General features: G+C 36.4%; 1 protein-coding gene across 11 annotated transcripts in view; it reads left to right on the top strand.

Moving 5' to 3' along the window:
- Fgfr1op2 (FGFR1 oncogene partner 2) overlaps nucleotides 1-18,536 on the top strand; it is a 29,454-nt gene that overhangs the window by 1,866 nt on the left and 9,052 nt on the right. For 6 of the 11 annotated variants that reach the window (XM_027934137.2, XM_071610041.1, XM_027934138.2 and 3 more), the window contains exons 2-5: nucleotides 2,036-2,165; nucleotides 13,988-14,136; nucleotides 16,380-16,497; nucleotides 17,748-17,890. In XM_027934137.2, the coding sequence (XP_027789938.1) occupies nucleotides 14,002-14,136; nucleotides 16,380-16,497; nucleotides 17,748-17,890 (396 nt within the window). In that variant the 5' untranslated portion in view covers nucleotides 2,036-2,165; nucleotides 13,988-14,001. The remainder of the gene's footprint in view (nucleotides 1-2,035; nucleotides 2,166-13,987; nucleotides 14,137-16,379; nucleotides 16,498-17,747; nucleotides 17,891-18,536) is intronic. The other 5 variants (XM_027934131.2, XM_027934134.2, XM_027934129.2 and 2 more) reach the window with 3 other exon arrangements.

Below are 18,536 nucleotides of genomic sequence, written 5' to 3'. Positions count from 1 at the left end.
TGGCTTTGAACTCAAGATCCTTCATCCTCAACCTCGGGAGCCACTGGGATTACAGGCCTGCACCTTTTTTTTGGGTGTTGGAAATTGAGCCCAGGGGGACTTTACCACTAAGCTAAGTCTCCAGACTTTTTAATTTTTTATTTTGAGATAAGTTCTCACTAAGATGCTGAGGCTGGGTGCTGGGGTTGTGGCTCAGCAGTAGCGTTCGCCTAGCATGTGTGAGGCCCTGGGTTGGATCTTCAGCAACACATATAAATAAATAAATAAAATAAAGCTTAAAAAAAAATACTGAGGCTGGTCTTGAACTTTCAGTCCTACTTCATTGGGAATATAGATGTGCACCACTCTGTTAGGTCCAAATATATATGATTTTTCTAAAAATCTTCCAGCATTATTCCTTTCAAATTCTGTTCTGTCCAACTTTAAAAATTAATTTTCTTTATAAAGCTCCAATTATGTTCACTGCACCAATGAAAATTTTCCGTGATTTCAAATAGTGACATGTATGTCTGTATAATGCTTATTTTTATGTGTAATTAAATGCATAATTCTTGATCTCTTAAGATTATGAGCTTTGGGGGCTGGGGATATAGCTCAGTTGGTAGAGTGCTTGCCTAGCATGCACAAGGCCCTAGGTTCAATCCCCGGCACCACCAAAAAAATAAATAAAAATAAAAAAAGATTATGAACTTTTCTGAAAGACATAACTATGCCTTTTTATTTTTCTATCTCATGTGTCAATTAATGTTATCTCCTAATTGTCATTAGAGGTATCTACTTGGACAGTTAAAAAAAATTTACACTAAACTGACATTTAAAGACATCTGTGGTATATCAGTAGTCACAGTAATTTTCTGTAGGTCTAGCTATAAGATAGTAGATTTCTGGATAAAGGAAACAGATGAGTGACCTGAATTTATTAAAATTTTCTTAACCAAAAAGAAGTCTATAAGTAAACAGCTGGCAATTGCTGTCTTGGGTAGGTGGCAGTTTCTTTTTTACCAGCAGCAGAATGTTCTTGAACCATCTGCCAGGAATCTTGAATGTACATGTTTGGTGGCAAGAGTGGGTGAGAATGTGGCTAATGCAGGAAACACACCAAAAAAAAATTGTTTAAAAAAAATTTGCCTGCAATTTAGACCTACCTATAGAAAACAATGTAAACATTTTGTGACTAGTTAAAGTAGGTAGGTACTATGAAAATAGGCAGGTATGTTAAAAGTATAACTTTTTTTTTTTAACTGAAGGCTATTTTTAAAAAAATTGAAACTTGTTAGTTTGAAAAGTACTTCTTCCACTCTACTTATTAGACAAAGAAAGGGAGGAAATCATTTTTCAGGAAGAATAGCAAAATAAATTAATATTATTAAATATTTTACACTTTTGTGGTTTCACATACAGGAAATGAACATGCAAATTCTTAGAAACTGTGTCACTGTTTTTCTGAAATAGTAATAAAATTATCCTTTGAGCTGCCTGCTATTTACAGTTTCTTTCCCTGAATAGATGGTTTTATAATTATGAACAAATTTTAAGTATGGTTCATTTTGATAGTGTTTCATTATGCAGCCTAGAGAATGTTTTTTAAAGTAGATGTTAATTATAATTTTTAAAAGTCTATCGATAAACTTTTGTTGCTTAATTAACTAAGGTCTAATTAAAATGGTTCTTAGGCTTGTATTAGTTACATGAAAAAAATTTTGAAATTTTGTTTGGTTTTGGTACTGGGATTGAACTCAGGGGCACTCAACCACTAAGCCATATCCCCAGCCCTATTTTGTATTTTATTTAGAGACAAGGTCTCTCTGAGTTGCCTAGTGCCTCACTTTTGCTGAGACTGGCTTTGAACTAGTGATCCTCCCACCTCAACTTCCTGAGCCACTGAGAATACATGCGCCACCGCAGCAGGCAAAATTTTGTAATTTTTTTTTATATAAATTGTTCTTAGGCTTTCTTGTTTATTTCTTATGACTATCTTGGAAGTTCATTGATTCGTTAGAGTCAGGGAATTTGCTTTGTTTTTCTACCTATGCAGGTCAAGATGGTTTCTGAATAAGTGAAAGCAAATAAGACCTTGTGAATCCAGCCTGGCTCAAGAATAAAACTGGGATCGGAAGATCTATTTCTGGTACTAGCTGGGCTCTTTCACTGGGTTCCTCATATTGGTAATTACTAAGTCTATTTTCTTTTCTTTTTGGGGGGTACTGAGGATTGAACTCAGGGGCACTCCTCCACTGAGCCACATCCCTAGCCCTGTTTTGTATTTTATTAGAGACAGGGTCTCACTGAGTTGGAACTGGCTAAATTGCTGAGGCTGGCTTTGAACTCTCAATCCTCCTGCCTTATCCTCCTGAGCCACTGGGATCACAGGTGTGTGCCACCCCACCCGGCCCCTAAGTCTATTTCTTATTGGTAAAAAAGGAATAATAATACTTGTCCTGCTGCCCAATTAAAGTGGTACTCCTCAAATTCCGAAAGCTACCACCAGTTTGAATGAATTATCACAAGCATTTTGATTTTTATTCTAGAGTACTCCAGAAGTCTGGGTTGAATTAGATTGGAGAGAAGGCTAAATATAGGTAAAAACAATTCTGAAGAAAAAGCAATGACTTAGCAAGGGTTTTAAAACTATTAAAACTGAAGCGGTTGGGTATTGATGATAGACAAATAGCCATTTTAATAGGGTGGTAAAAAAACACATCATGGTTTTAATTGAATATCTTTAATAAGCACATCTTTTCATGTGCCTATTTACCATACATGTTTTTTTAGTTAGTATTAAAGTCTTTTGCTCATTTGCTTATTTTAAAAACTGTATTCTTAGCATTCGTTTTGAGAGATTTTCATTGTAAATACAAGTCTTTCATCAGATATGTGATTTGAAAGTATTTTCTTCCAGTATAGATATAGCTTGTGTTTTCAGTCTGTCTTAATGGTATTTTTCCTTAGTTGTAATTTTAATGAAGTTCGGTTTATCAAATTTTTCTTTTAGGAGTCATGCTTTGGTAAACATCTAAAAAAAATCTTTGTTTAACCCCAAGTTACCAGGATTTTCTCCTCTTGTTTCTTATAGAAGTGTTACGTTTAACATTTAAAACAGTGTTCCATTTTGAGTTAATTTCTGTATAAAGTGTAAGAATTGTGTTGAGATTAGTTTTCTGGCATATGGATGTCCAGTTCTTCAACCATTTGTTGAAAAAACTAACCTTTCTCCTTAGGCTTGCCTTTGCACCTTTTCAGATATCAATTGACCATGTTTCTGTGGGCCAATTTCTGATCCTCTATTCTGTCTCTATCAATACTACAACTGTCTTGATTGCTGAAGTAGGTCTTAAGTTTTAGTGTGATTTTTACAACTTCATTTTCAAAATTGTTTTGTCAAGTCTATCTTTACATTTCCACAGAAATTTTATAATTGGCTTGTCCATTTCTGGAAAACAGAATTGCTGGGGTTTTGATTGGAAATTACATTAAATCCGCAGGTCATTTGTGGAAAACTGATCATCTCTATTACATTGAGTCTTTCAATCGTTGAACATAGTTGTTTCTCCATTTATTTAGGTCCTCTTTAGTTTCTTTTCATTAACTTTTTGTAGTTAGCATGTAGACATTACATGTATTTTGCTTCCTTTTTACCAAGAATTTTTTGTTTTGCCCAAGAATTTTTAAAGAGTATTATAAACGTGTTTTGTTTTGAATTTTTGATTTTTGATTCCCATTTGTTCATTGCTAGTTTATATAGGGGCCTTAAGCCTCCCACCCCTACCCCACCTCCGCTACTGCGGATTGATCCCAGAATATTCTACTACTGAGATACACCCCCAGCCCGTTTTTAAATTTTGAGACAGGGTCCCCAAGTTTCTGAGGCTGGCCTGGCCTCAAAGTTATGATCCTCCCTGCATCACCCTCCCAAATCCCTGGGATTACAGCTGTACACTGCTGGGCCAAGCTTTTTTTTTTTTTAATTTCTAACATAGTGTTGGCTATGAATGAAGGCGGTTTTCTTTCTTTTATGTCTATATGCCCCCCCCCATTTTCTAGATTTTTTTCCTCATTATTATTGGTTATTAGAATATCCTTGCCTTGTTCTAATTTTAGTGTGAATGTACTCAGTCTTTGTCTATTAAGTATGATTCGCTGTAGGTTTTTTTTTTTTTTTAGAAGTGCCCTTTCTCTGTTTGTAACTTCCCTTCTAGTCCTAGTTTGCAGAAAGTTTTTACTATGAAAGGATGTTGAATTTTTTTCTAGTGTACCAATTGGTATGATCAAGTTTTTTCCTCTTTGGTGGACTATAGTGATAGCCTTGAATGGTGGGATAAACTCCACTTGGTCATGGTGTATTACTTCTTTAATATATGGCCAAATTTGATGTTATGGTTTGGATGTGAGGTGTCCCTCAGAAGCTCAAGTGTGAAACAGTGCAAAAATGTTCAGAGGAGAAATGATTGGGTTATGAGAGCCTTATCCCAATCAATGAATTAACCCCTGATGGAATTAACTGAGTGGCAATTGAAGACAAGCAGGGTGTGGCTTGGAGAGGTGCCTATTGGGGACATATCTTTGGGGTATATGCTTTTTATCTGGCAAGTGGTGTCTCTCTGCTTCCTGATCATCATGTCTTCCACCATCATGTCCTGCTCACCTCCCACCTCAAGGAATGGAATTGGCTGTCTATGGACTAGACCTCTGAAACTCTGATCCCCCATATAAACTTTTCCTCCTCTAAAATTTTCTGGTTAGGTCTTTTCAGTCATAGAAGTGAAAAGCTGACTAAAACATTTGATTTGCTAATATTTTCTTGAGAATTTTTGCCATGTATATTCATGAGGGATGTTGGTCTATGTTTTCTGTGTTTCTTTTACTGTCTTGTATAGTTTGGGTTTCAGAGTAATACTGATTATCATTTATGAGTTTGAAAGAATTCCCTTTACTTCTGGGTTGTTTTTTTTTTTATGTATAACATTGGTTATATCTCTTCTTCAAATGCATGTTAAAATTTGTCACTGAAACCATCTGGTTGTGGAGATTTTTTGCAGGATTTTAAAATTTTGTTTTGTCCCAGAGATAGGACAAAACCACAGGCCCTTAACCACTGAGATATATCCCCAGCCGTTTTTATTTTGAGATAGGGCCTCGATAAGTTACTTAGGGCTTTGCTAAATTGCTGAGGCTGGCTTTGAATTTAAGATCCTCCTGCCTCAGCCTCCAGTGTTGCTAGGATTACAGCTGTGTGCACTCATAATTTTGCAGGATTGGACCAATGGTACAGAATAGAGGACACAGAGACCAATCCACAAAATTACAACTTTCTTATATTTGATAAAGGGGCTAAAAGCATGCAATGGAGGAAGGATAGCATCTTCAACAAATGGTGCTGGGAAAACTGGAAATCCATATGCAACAAAATGAAACTGAATCCCTTTCTCTCACCATGCACAAAAGTTAACTTGTTGGAGTCCAGCTCCAACAGGGGGTCTCAGGAGACAAACGGATGGTGAGGAGTCGGCAAAAGGGAGGTGGAGAAACAACACAGACACCAAAGTGAAGGTGCTGAATCCCAATCTTTACTTGTGAAGTTGATCATATATACTTTTCATTTTGGCAGGCTCATAGTACTTTGTGGTTACAAAACAGGAATCATTATTCAAAGAAACAAAATATTACGTAGCTACAATTAGAATAGAAGAATGTATCTTGGCTTATGCATAAGCAAGCATTTGAACTTTCAGTTCGCGTTTTGCTTTGAGCTGTTTCTGCTTAGTTAACTTTTAATAATAGTTAGAAATGTCCCAAACTATTGGCCTATACCTTGACTATTCTTTCTTGACTTACTGACTGGAACCGGTGCCATGGTTACGGCAAGTGGTTGACTTGTTTTAATTTTAATCAAACAAGAGTAAGAGCACAAACCATTGTGCACAGGAACAAGAACAAGTTGCCCAGTACTAAGCACTAATCTGTCTTCTTAACATTAATTCTTCTTCTCCAGATTTTAATTTAATTTCTCAAAAACTTCCTTGACAGGAATACAGGGAGTTTTTCATTAGACATTAACAATTTACGCTTCACAGCTGAATCATTGCATTTAGACCAAACAGATCTATTCTTAGAAGTAGTTACATTAATTGGGAAAGTCATGTTTTTTCCTTCATACTTAATGGTCATATGAGAAATCGCAACTACACTTATTAAAGGAATACAAAAACAAACCAGCCCATTCCCAGAAATATACTGTGCTCCTCCAGAGGATGGACGCCTTGCGCCATCCACCTCAGTAGGGCCTTGCCATTGCCTGAGTCAGGGGAGGGGCGCAGCATTAACTCAAAATGGATCAAAGAGCTTGATATCAAATCAGAGACTCTGTGTCTGATAGAAGAAAAAATTGGCTCCGATCTACATATTGTGGGGTCGCGCTCCAAATTCCTTAATAGGACACCCATAGCACAAGAGTTAATAACAAGAATCAACAAATGGGACTTATTTAAACTAAAAAGTTTTTTCTCAGCAAGAGAAACAATAAGAGAGGTAAATAGGGAGCCTACATCATGGGAACAAATTTTTACTCCTCACACTTCAGATAGAGCCCTAATATCCAGAGTATACAAAGAACTCAAAAAATTAAACAATAAGATAACAAATAACCCAATCAACAAATGGGCCAAGGACCTGAACAGACACTTCTCAGAGGAGGACATACAATCAATCAACAAGTACATGAAAAAATGCTCACCATCTCTAGCAGTCAGAGAAATGCAAATCAAAACCACCCTAAGATACCATCTCACCCCAGTAAGATTGGCAGCCATTATGAAGTCAAACAACAACAAGTGCTGGCGAGGATGTGGGGAAAAGGGTACACTTGTTCATTGCTGGTGGGACTGCAAATTGGTGCGGCCAATGTGGAAAGCAGTATGGAGATTCCTTGGAAAGCTGGGAATGGAACCACCATTTGACCCAGCTATTCCCTTTCTTGGACTATTCCCTAAAGACCTTAAAAGAGCGTACTATTGGGATACTGCTACATCGATGTTCATAGCAGCACAATTCACAATAGCTAGACTATGGAACCAACCTAAATGCCCTTCAGTAGATGAATGGATAAAAAAAAATGTGGCATTTATACACAATGGAGTACTTACTACTCAGCACTAAAAAATGACAAAATCATGGCATTTGCAGGGAAATGGATGGCACTAGAGCAGATTATGCTAAGTGAAGCTAGCCAATCCGTAAAAAATAAATGCCAAATGTCATCTTTGATATAAGGAGAGCAACTAAGAACAGAGCAGGGAGGAAGAGCATGAGAAGAAGATAAACATTAAACAGGGATGAGAGGTGGGAGGGAAAGGGAGAGAGAAGGGAAATTGCATGTAAATGGAAGGAGACCCTCATCGTTATACAAAATTACATATAAGAGGAGGTGAAGGGAAAGGGGGGAAAAAACAAGGGAGAAAAATGAAGTACAGTAGATGGGGTAGAGAGAGAAGATGGGAGGGGAGGGGAGGGGGGATAGTAGAGGATAGGAAAGACAGTAGAATACAACAGACAATAGTATGGCAGTATGTAAAAACGTGGATGTGTAACCGATGTGATTCTGCAATCTGTACACGGGGGAAAAATGGGAGTTCATAACCCACTTGAATCAAATGTATGAAATATGTTATGTCAAGAGCTATGTAATTTTTTGAACAACTAATAAAAAAAATAATTTTGCAGGATATTTTTAACTATGTATTCAATTTATTTGAAGTTAAAGGACTATTATAGAATAGCTATAGACTTTAATAGTAACATAACTACAATAACTATAATTAATAGTTATAGAATACTAATTTTTATCTTTTTTGTGATTTTATATAGTTTTAGTTAATTCATTTCGTTTAAATTATACATCTTAGTTGTGTGGGATTAAATAGTATTCACTTTTGCTTTGAATGAATTAGGGGTCCACAGTGATAACCCTTCTTTTGTTCTTGACATTGATAAGTTGTGTCTTTTGTTGGTTTGTTTGTTTCTTGGTTAGTCTTGCTGGAGATGTACCAACTTTGTTATAAAGAACTAGCTTTTGATTTCACTGATTTTTCTCTGTTGCTTTCCTGTTTTCAATTTTATGGTTTAATCTTAGTGCTCTTTATTATTTCTTTCTACTTTTACTTTGGGTTTATTTTGCTGTTCTTTTCCCATTTTCTGAAGGTTGAGGCATAGATAATTGATTTGAGGTCTTTCTGATTTTCTAATATAAGCATTTAATGTTCTAAATTTCCTTCAAAGTACTGTTTTACATGTATGCCAAAATTTTTGATATCTTGTAGTTTCAAATTTATTTAGATCAAAATATTTCTGATTTCCAGAAATTTCCTTTTTAGCACATTATTTAGAAGTGTCTTGTTTAATTTTAGAATGTTTGGAGATTTTTTTTAACCTATGTTATTTAATTCCATTATGATCAGAATATAATTTACATGATTGCATTTCTTTTAGATTTTTTTCCCCAATATGTATTTTATTATTTTATTTTTATGTGGTGCTGAGGATCAAACCCAGTGCCTTAAACATGCTAGGTAAGCACTCTACCTCTGAGCCATAACCCCAACCCTTCTTTTAGATTTTTTTAAGGTTTGTTTTGTGATCTATCCTAGTGAATATCCTATGTACACTTCAAAATAACGTGTACAGTAGTTCCCCCTTATATTTAGGGGATATGTTCCAAAATCCCGAGTGGACACCTAAAACTGAAAATTATACCAAACCCTATGAACACTGTCTTTCTTATACATTCCTATGGATAAAGTTTAATGTATAAATTAGACCAGAGTAAGAAATTAACAATAGGCTTCTCACTCTTGAGATAGTTTGTACACTGTCTCTTTTCCTTTAAGTGTATAATTCTTGTTTTCCTAAATAAATCTCTGCTTCTGACTCCAGAAAATAAAAAAGAGATTAACAATACTACTAATAAAATACAACAATTATAAAATATACTGTAATAAAAGTTATATAAATATGGTCTTAAAATATAGGTTTTGGTTTTGGGTGTGTGTGGGTTCTTCACTCTATACACAGCTAACTTTATGTTATGCCCTGCAGTGTTGCCACATAGTACTAGAGTAATCTGTCCTATGTCTAATGTCCTCCTTCCATGACTGCAGATTCTACTGGCATCTTCCTGCAGATGAGCTTAGTTTCATTGCAGTTGAAAATTCACATTGGATGGTATCCTTTCTCTTTATTTAGTCTCTTCAACACTGCTGGAAATTCAGCAGCAGCTTCCTCATCAGCAGACACAGCCTCTGTAGTAATTTCAGTCCAAACCTATTCCTGAGTCTGTGTAACCATCCTTTATTTGCAGTAAATGGCTTGGTGTTATGTTATTTCAGAGGCTCCCTGCTGAAGTCTTCATATAGGCTGAATACTTTCTAACACAAAATATTACCACCAATCCGGATGTGTTTTTCTGTTCATGTGGTCCACTTACAAATTTAATGCCCTGCCCCACCTTCTTTTGTACTCAGATTGAAAAACAGTCTTCAACACTTTTATCTTTTTGGTTCTGGGGACTGGAACCCAGGACTTTGCAGAGGCAGAGCATGCACTCTTATCACTGATCTACAGCCCCAACTCTCTTTTTCATCTTAACTAATTACTAATCACATAATCACATGCTGTGGCTGCAGCTTTTGTAGCTTGGGTTGTGACAGCAAAACCAGCACAAATTTATTTTTTCTTCACAGTTTCAGACAGATCTTAGGAACCTTGGTATATAGTTTTGTGGTTTTGTTTTTTTTTTTTCCTGTCCTTATGAGAATTTTTCACTTAAAGGAAGCACTTATGGTTTCTTTGGCATGTCCAAATTGCCAGCATCACTACTCTTGTACATTGAGGCCATGATTAAGTAAAATAAAGGTTACTTGAACACTGGTACTGCTACTGTGACAGTAAATTTGATAACTTAGATAACTAGTAAGTGACTAACAGGCATGGAATATAGCCAGCATGATTGGACAAAGGGATGATTCATGTATTAAGCAGGAATAAATAAAGATTTCATAACACTGTTCAGAATGGCTTACAATTTAAAATTTATGATTGTTTATTTCTGGATTTTTTTCAGTTAGTATTTTTGATCCACAATTGGTCATGGGTAACTAAAATCATAGAAAGTAAAACCATGGATAAAGAGAACTATCGTATTCTACCATTGTTGGTAGTAGTGTTTCATAAAATCAGTTCAATCCACTTAGATGATGATGTTCATTTCCTCTGTATCCTTCCTGATTTTCTGCATACAAGATCTGCCAATTCCTGAGAAAGGAGCATTGACTTTTTAGTAGTAAGTGTGACTATGTCTATTTATCCTTTCAATACTTTCAGGTTTTGCTTTACGTATTCTTGCGTGCGTGTTACATTAGGATTCTTGTCTTCTTGGTGAACTGGCCCTTTTATCATTATGTAATGCTTCTCTGTCCCTGATCATTTTCTTTTCCCTAAAGTGTCTTTACTCCAGCTCTTAAAAAAAAAAAAAGAACGCCTTTATCAAGACATACAATATACTATTTACCTATTTAAAGTGTACGATTGAATGGGTTTTAGTATATTCACAGTCATATAACTGTCAACAAAATCAATTTTAGAATATTTTATCACTCTAAAAAGAAACCATATGCCATATGCCATTAACAGTTATTTCCTATTCCCCTTAACTTTTCCCAACCATACCCTACCCCCTGCTATACTCCAGCACTAGGCATTCACTAAATTAATTTCAGTTTCTATGGATTTTCCTCTACTGGACATCTAAATCATAATATGTGGTCACTTGTGACTGGTTCCTATCACTAAGCATAATAATTATCATTCATGTTCCTTGTTTCAGGACATCTTTTTATTTATTCATTTTTTCATTTGACAGACTGGGTTAATTCTAATTTTGGGCCATTATGAATAATGTTGCTATGCATAATATTTTGCTTGAATTTTTTTTTTCATTTTCTAAGTGTATATCTAGAATGGAATCATGTGTTTGACATTTTGAAGAACTACCAGCATATTTTTCATAGTGGCTATACCATTTTTACATTCCATGGGTACTTTATGCAAATTGCAAATTCTCCATATCCTAGCCAACACTTAAATTTTTTATTGTCTTTTTTGTGATAGCCACCCTTAATAGATGTATCTCATTATAGTCTTTTTAGTTTTGTTTTTTGTGGTTTTGGTACTGGGGATTGAACTCAGGGGCAGTTGGCCAGTGAGCTACATCCCTAGCCCTTTTATTGTGAGGCAAGTTTTTGCTACATAGGTTGGGATCTCGTTTACTTGCTGAGGCTAGCCTCAAACTTGTGATCCTTCTGCTTCAGCCTCCCTAGTCACTGGCATTACAAGCGTGCACCACTGTGCCCTGCTTGTTGTAGTTTCTTTTCTTTCTTTTTTTAATTCTTTTGTAGGTGTAGATGGACAGAATGCCTTATTTTTTTAATTTTTATGTGGGGCTAAGGATCGAACCCAATGCTTCATACAGGCTGAGCAAGTGCTCTGCCACTGAGCTACAGCCCCAGCCCTTGGTGTAGTTTTTTAATTGCATTATGTTGAGCATGTTTTCATGTACTTTTTGGTATCTGGCTTTCTTTTGATTAGTATTTGTATAGTGCATCCTTTTTCTATCCTTTTACTTTTAATGTATCTATATTATATTTTAAGTGAGTTTTATTTAGATAGCATATAGGTCTTCTTCCTCAAGTAAAATATTAGAAACCTTATCACAATATGGGCCTCTTTGTTGCCCCTCTCTCCTTATGTTGTAGTTATAGTTGTATTCTATATTACCTCTGTATATGCTAAAAATTCCATCAGACAAAAGTTGGAATTCTTATTTCTAAACACCAAACATTTTAAAGAACTAAAGAGACTATTTACTGTTATTTATAATTTCTGTTCCTTTTTCTTCATTCCTGATGTTTTTTCTTTCTGATATCATATTGCTTTTATCTGAAGAATTCCTTTAGAATGAGTCTATGGCCATATCAGGTGTTGGGCTTCCTCAGTACTATTGATGCTGGTTCTGTTATCTGTAAGGGTCTCTAGCACTAGCTGTACCAGTAATGGTGAGGGGCCCAGGTGCTTCACAAGGAGAGGCCAGGGCAAGAATCAGAGCACCTCTTCTGTGGCACTCACATGCAGTCCATTAAGCAATGCATGACAGGCAAGGTGTGGGGGTAGGCAGCCAGGAGTAGAACTGCATAGTTGTGGTGTTCCTTTCTGCTACTGTAGGCATGTCCACCCAAGTGTGGGACCTCAGACCAACCCCTAACTGCAGGCACTTGGTGACAGGATAGTAGTAGCAAGACCCTCCACCCTCACTTCTGTCCTGTCTGGGATGGAGCAGAACAAAGTCAAGGCAAAATTCCTCCTGGGGCCTGTCTTGGCTATGCACACTCAGGGTCAGGGCAGTGGGGTTGGGGGGCTTTTATTCTAGAATTGCTTTAGATGTAATGCCCTCCATAGAACCAGCAAGAGTGAATCACATCTGCAACCAAGCAATATTCCTTTCAGTGGAAGTGCATGAGCAAGAGAAGAATGCTCCAGGCATCAGGCAAGGTTCTCCCCCCCCCCCCCCCCCCCCCCCGCCCCCTTAGACTGCAGGTCCCTCAGTAATTAGATCTCCAGCATTGCTCAAAGCTATCCCAGCAGTCCTCCATAGGCAAAGCAGCAGTGGGACCCATGGAGTTTTTTCCCTGCCCTGTTAATGACAGGAGCCTGTTTGGGTGAAGGGGTGAGGGGTCCCTTCATTTCAAGCACTAGAGTGAACCCCCATGCTACTTAATGATCATGCCCCTGGTTTCTAAGGGCATCATCCCCAGTCTCCCAGTTCTTGAGGGTATTGCCTTCTGTTCTCATGTCACAAACCCTGTTTATGACAGTGTAGGACACACAGCAGGTTTGAATCATTCATCTGCTGAGCCATGTTTGGTTCCTGAGGCAGCTACCTGCTAAGCCAGTGCAGTGGAATGTCGAAGTTCCAGAAATGTGAATATATTGGGGTTTCTAATCCTTAAAGCAGCCCAAAGTCAGACAGTAGGTCTCTTCTCAGCATGGCTCCTGAACTGCACCCTATATATTCTCTGGAAGGTGATATTAAATCCTTTTCAAAGCAAGTCTGTTAGATAGATTTCAGGTAACTTACCTAGGTAGGGCAGCAAGCCAGTGGGCATAGTGAAACTTTGCAAAAGCTAGGGTTACCAGTATCCACACTGATTATTTTGTGAGACTGTTTTTTACCCTTACCCTGCAAATGGAACTTTTTTTTACCCTTTCCCTATCCCAGTTGTAGGGTCCGGTGGCAAGTGCTGGGCTATTTTGTTTCTCTTACTGTATTCTTCTCCCAGGTTTATAAGAATTTACAAGGTTACAGTATCTCGCTCCCTGCTTTCCAGTGTTCTCCCATGGTCACTCACTTGTGAATTCAACTATATACCTATTTGTTTCATTGTTGAGGGGGAGGTGAGTGCTGGGTACCTCTAATAGCCATCTTGAAATTCCCATTAAATTTCCCTTATATATACCAAAAGTTTCCCATAAGAGCCAGTGTTATTCAAATCAAAACTTTTTTTTCTTTTCACCATATAATAAGGAAAATACAAGAGTTAGGATTATAATGTGATTTTATATAAGAAGCATACCCAAGAGAAGATTGAGACTTTGAATAGCATTGACACATAGAAGCAATTTTGTCTAGTTAGTAATATGTGTTTTTAAGGAGTGTCTCAGATCACCTGACTAAGTAGAGGCTAAGCAGCGTTCTTTACACTCTATTTAAACTTCAAGCTTATATCATTTCTAACAAGCGAAATCACAAGGTGTTCTTAGATTCTTTTTTCTCCCAATGAACAAACTTAAATGAAGCTTTAGAAGTGTAATTTTGTATATGTGAAGCTAAAACAAGGTGATATGCAGACTTTGTTTTGAGTCTCAATTTTAATTTTAATTATAGATATTCTTTTAGAAATGAGTTGCACAATTGAGAAGGCACTTGCTGATGCTAAAGCCCTTGTTGAAAGACTGAGAGATCATGACGATGCAGCAGAATCTCTGATTGAGCAAACCACAGCTCTCAACAAGCGAGTAGAAGCAATGAAGCAGGTTTGATTTTTCTTTGATACCATTTAACAGAAGCAGTCATTGACATTTATGTATTGCTTGAATCATAGCTACTGCTTTTAATGTTCCCTAAATTTTGAAGTAGCTTCACTTGTATGTTTAGTCTGCTTTAAATGAGGATATATTTGTCGTGTTTAGATGGCATACATGTATGTATGTATGTGTGTTCTAAAACCTATAGATTTGCTGAGCACTGTAATCCCAGGAACTTGGGAGGCTGAAGCAGGAGTATCACAAATTCAAAGCCAGCCTCAGCAACTTGGCAAGGCCCCAAGCAACTTAGTGAAACCCTGTCCCAAAACAGAAAATTAAAAGGACTGGGCATGTGACTCATTTGTAAAGTGCCCTTTGTTCAATTCCTACTGCAAAAAAAAAAAAAAAAAAACCTGTAGATTTGATACTTTTCTGATAGAGATGCACATTTGAGTTTAGACCTCAAATGAATTTATTAGGTCTAGATAAATTTGACAAAGACCAGATAATACCTTTTACTAATGTTGACATACATTTTGCTTTGTCTTATGTAAGACAGATGTGTTTATGTAGTTTTTTATAAAATGCTATTTAACAACCAAATATTTTCTAAAGTGATGCAAAGAAATATCTGGTTTACAGCCTATGCAGTAACACATTAGTACTTTCTATCTTGTTTTTCATTTAATGCTCTCAACTAAAAAGAAATTAAAAGGTTTTCATAACTTGATTTTTTACCATGTATAACAGTATCTTTCAGTGAACTATAGAGTCTAGCTACCATTTTAAACCCTCCTCTGATAAAAATTTTTAATTATTAAGAAAATTATACAATCTCATGTATTGTGATAGAAATTAGAGGGGAAAATGTATATTCACAGCCAACTTTTATGAAACTCACCCATTCTGTAAAAGGAAACAACCTGAGGTAATGCTCTTAACAAAGCTATGAAAAATAGTAAAGCAAGTTTACTTATTCTGTTTTGCAGTCATGTTGCCCTAAACAGATTACCTGCCTCCATAATGTGCGGTTTAACTCTGGCACTCCAGTGAACATATGCCTGGTATTAACTTGTTTTTAAAAAAGGAATTTGACATTTGAAGTTAAGAATCAGGAATGTTGTTATGAATCCATTACTAGGTGTCTCATAATGTCTTGAAAGTAAATGATTGCAATTTTGAAGTTACATTCTTACTTTTGGGGGGTGGGATACTGAAGATTGAACTCAGGGGCACTGGACCACTGAGCCACATCCCAGTCCTATTTTTTGTATTTTATTTATAGACAGGGTCTCACTGAGTTGCTTAGTTCCTCACCATTGCTGAGGCTGGCTTTGAACTTAACATCCTCCTGTCTCAGCCTCCTGAGCTGCTAGGAGTACAGGTGTGCGCCAATTATTTTTTTAATGCAAATTATTTTGCATTTCTTCCGCACATGTTCTTTTAAGATAATTTATATACCATAAAATTCCACCCTTTTAAATAATACAGTTCATTGGATTTCAGTATATTCACAGGTTGTGCAACCATAATCACTAATTACAGATCATTTTCATCACCCTAAAACTGTAGACCCATTAGCAGTATTTCCCTAGCTTTTCCTTCCCCTCCCCACTAGTAAGCACGAATCTTTTCATCTGTGATTTGCCTGTACTAGATAAGATGATATAATATGTGGCTTATTGTGATTGGCTGCTTCTTTTATTTTCCCCTGGTACCGGAGATTGAACCCAGGGGCACTTAACCACTGAGCCTACATTCCCAGCCCTTTTTAATTATTTTGTTTAGAGATAGGATCTTGCTAAGTTGCTTAGAGCCTCCCTAAGTTGCTGAGGCTGGCTTTGAACTCAAGATCCTCCTGCCTCAGCCTCCTGAACCACTGGGATTACAGACACTTGCCACCACAATTCCTGTCACAGCATGGAATCAGTACTTCATTCCTGTTTATTGCCCAATAATATTGCATTGTGAGGATGCAACACATTGTGGTTTATCCATTCATCAGTTGGTAGACATTTGAATTTGGGGGCTCTTACACAAAATGGTGTTATGAATATTTGTATACAAGGTTTGGCATGGATGTAGGGTTTCCATGCCCTGGGGTATATACCTAGGAGTGGGATGAATGAATTATATAATATCTTGTATGTTTAACTTTTGAAGGATCTGTTTATTTATTTATACTTATTAACACATCAGATATGTTTCCAAATACTTTCTCCAGACATATTCTTTTTTAATCATTTCATTAGTATCAGGAAGAAATTCAAGAACTTAATGAAGTCGCAAGACATCGGCCACGGTCTACATTAGTTATGGGAATCCAGCAAGAAAACAGACAAATCAGAGAATTGCAACAAGAGAACAAAGGTAAGACATATTATCGCTGTAGATGAATGGCTTCTTTTCTTCTTCTTTTTTTTTTTTTTTTTTTTGGTACTGGGGTTTGAACTGGGGCATTTTATACTGAGCCACATCCCCAGTTCTTTTTATTATTTTGAAACAGGGTCTTAAGTTGCTGAGGCTGGCCTCAAACTTGGGATCCTCCTGCCTCAGCCTCCTGAGTCACTTGGTATGACAGGTGTACACCCCCACACCCAGAGAACTTCTTTTCTTGGTCTTAGAATCTCATCCTCAATACTTAGTTTGCACCATTTTTTTTGTTACCTGTGAAATGACTCAGTTTCATTCTCTGCAGTTTCACTGCTTTAGCCCCCGTTAGGATGCTGTCCTCTTAATCTTTTGTCTGTTCTGTCCTAACTGGTCTCCTTGATTCTAGTCTTTCCACTTCCATCAGTCTTTAACACAAGCATCAGATTGATTTCTCAAAAATAAATCTAATCATGCTAGTTTTTGCTTGAGAACTTTCATTGTATCCTTATTTCCTTACATAAGGAACTTCAAAGTCAATTCCAGGCCTTTTCTGTCTTCTTCCCACAGCTCTTCTCTGTGAATATTTTGCTCTTGCCATTTCAGACCAGTTTCTCAACACATCATCCATTTTAATGCCTCCTTACCTTGAATCTCCAATCTTTAATTTTTCAACCCAAGAAAATCAAAGTCATCCCCGTGTCACGCTTCTGGAAAACTTTCACAAATTTCTCCCCAGAGATTTCTCTTAAATGTGTTTGAGTAGCTCTGCACTTACCACATATTTGTTTTCTGTACTATACCCTAAACTCTAATAGTTTTGGGGTATTCTTAATATAGCAAGAGCATTGTCTGATGTTTATTTGCTATTTAGTAAATGTTTTCTGATACTTAAAAACTGAGTTTTAAAGCTGGGTACAGTTGTACATGCCTGTAATGCCAGTGACTTGGGAGGCTGAGGAAGGAGAATTGCAAGTTTGAGGCCAGTGTTGGCAACTTAGCAAGACCCTGTCTCAAAGTTAGAAATAAAAAGAGTTATGGATATACCTCAATAGTAAAGTGCACCTGGTTTCAACCCCCACCACTAAATAAATTATTTGTCTTTTATTGTTACATGGGTAGAATTTTATATATCATGTTTTCTTTTTAAAATATCCTATTTATTTTGGTATTTGGGTATTTTGGTAAATATTGAAGAGAATATTTTGTTTACCCTAAATTTTAATAAAATATACTGTTATTCTTGATAGAATTACGTACATCCCTGGAAGAACATCAGTCTGCATTGGAACTTATAATGAGCAAGTATCGAGAACAAATGTTTAGATTGCTCATGGCTAGCAAAAAAGATGATCCAGGTATAATAATGAAGTTAAAGGAGCAGCATTCCAAGGTAATCCATTCCATAAAGGTAACTTGAACGGGAAAAGAGGGACAGTTGGTTGTGTTCAGATTAAAAAAGGGATATCTAGTAATGCCGCCTTAACATGACATTGACTACTTCATGTTTTTAACTGACATTTTCTGCCTTCTCTTTTCTCACTTCTTGTTTGTTATGTGCCATATTCTGTTTGATTTTTTTTTTTTCTAACTCATACTGTTTGCTAGTAACTTTTAAACAAGTATGTATGTATATTACACACACTGTTTTGGAAATAAAGGTAAGTTTGTTCAATTCAAAATTAGTTTTGTAAGTTATCTACTTTTAAGAAATATTTCTCCCAGTAAATTTATATAATGACATATTTTGTGAGAACAAAAATTGAAATGCTTTGAAATTTTAAAAAAATTTTAAAAGCAACTAAATGTAAATTTGTTTTTCTGAAGACCATTTTCTGAATGAGGCTAATTTATCTACTCTATGAATGATCCTGATTATAATGAAAAACTATGGGGCTGGGGAGAAGAAAAGATTGTACCAGTCTATTTAAATTTTGCCCTCGGGATTGCATACCAATTGACATCATTTTTAGAGGCAAAACTGAAGTGGTTAGAAACTAGAGTTTTTTTTCCTATTGTTCTTTTAGGATTCCTGTGTC

The sequence above is a fragment of the Marmota flaviventris genome, chromosome 3 (genome assembly GCF_047511675.1).
Source record: "Marmota flaviventris isolate mMarFla1 chromosome 3, mMarFla1.hap1, whole genome shotgun sequence".
Lineage (NCBI taxonomy): Eukaryota > Metazoa > Chordata > Mammalia > Rodentia > Sciuridae > Marmota > Marmota flaviventris.
This window is presented reverse-complemented; position numbering and strand designations above follow the sequence as displayed.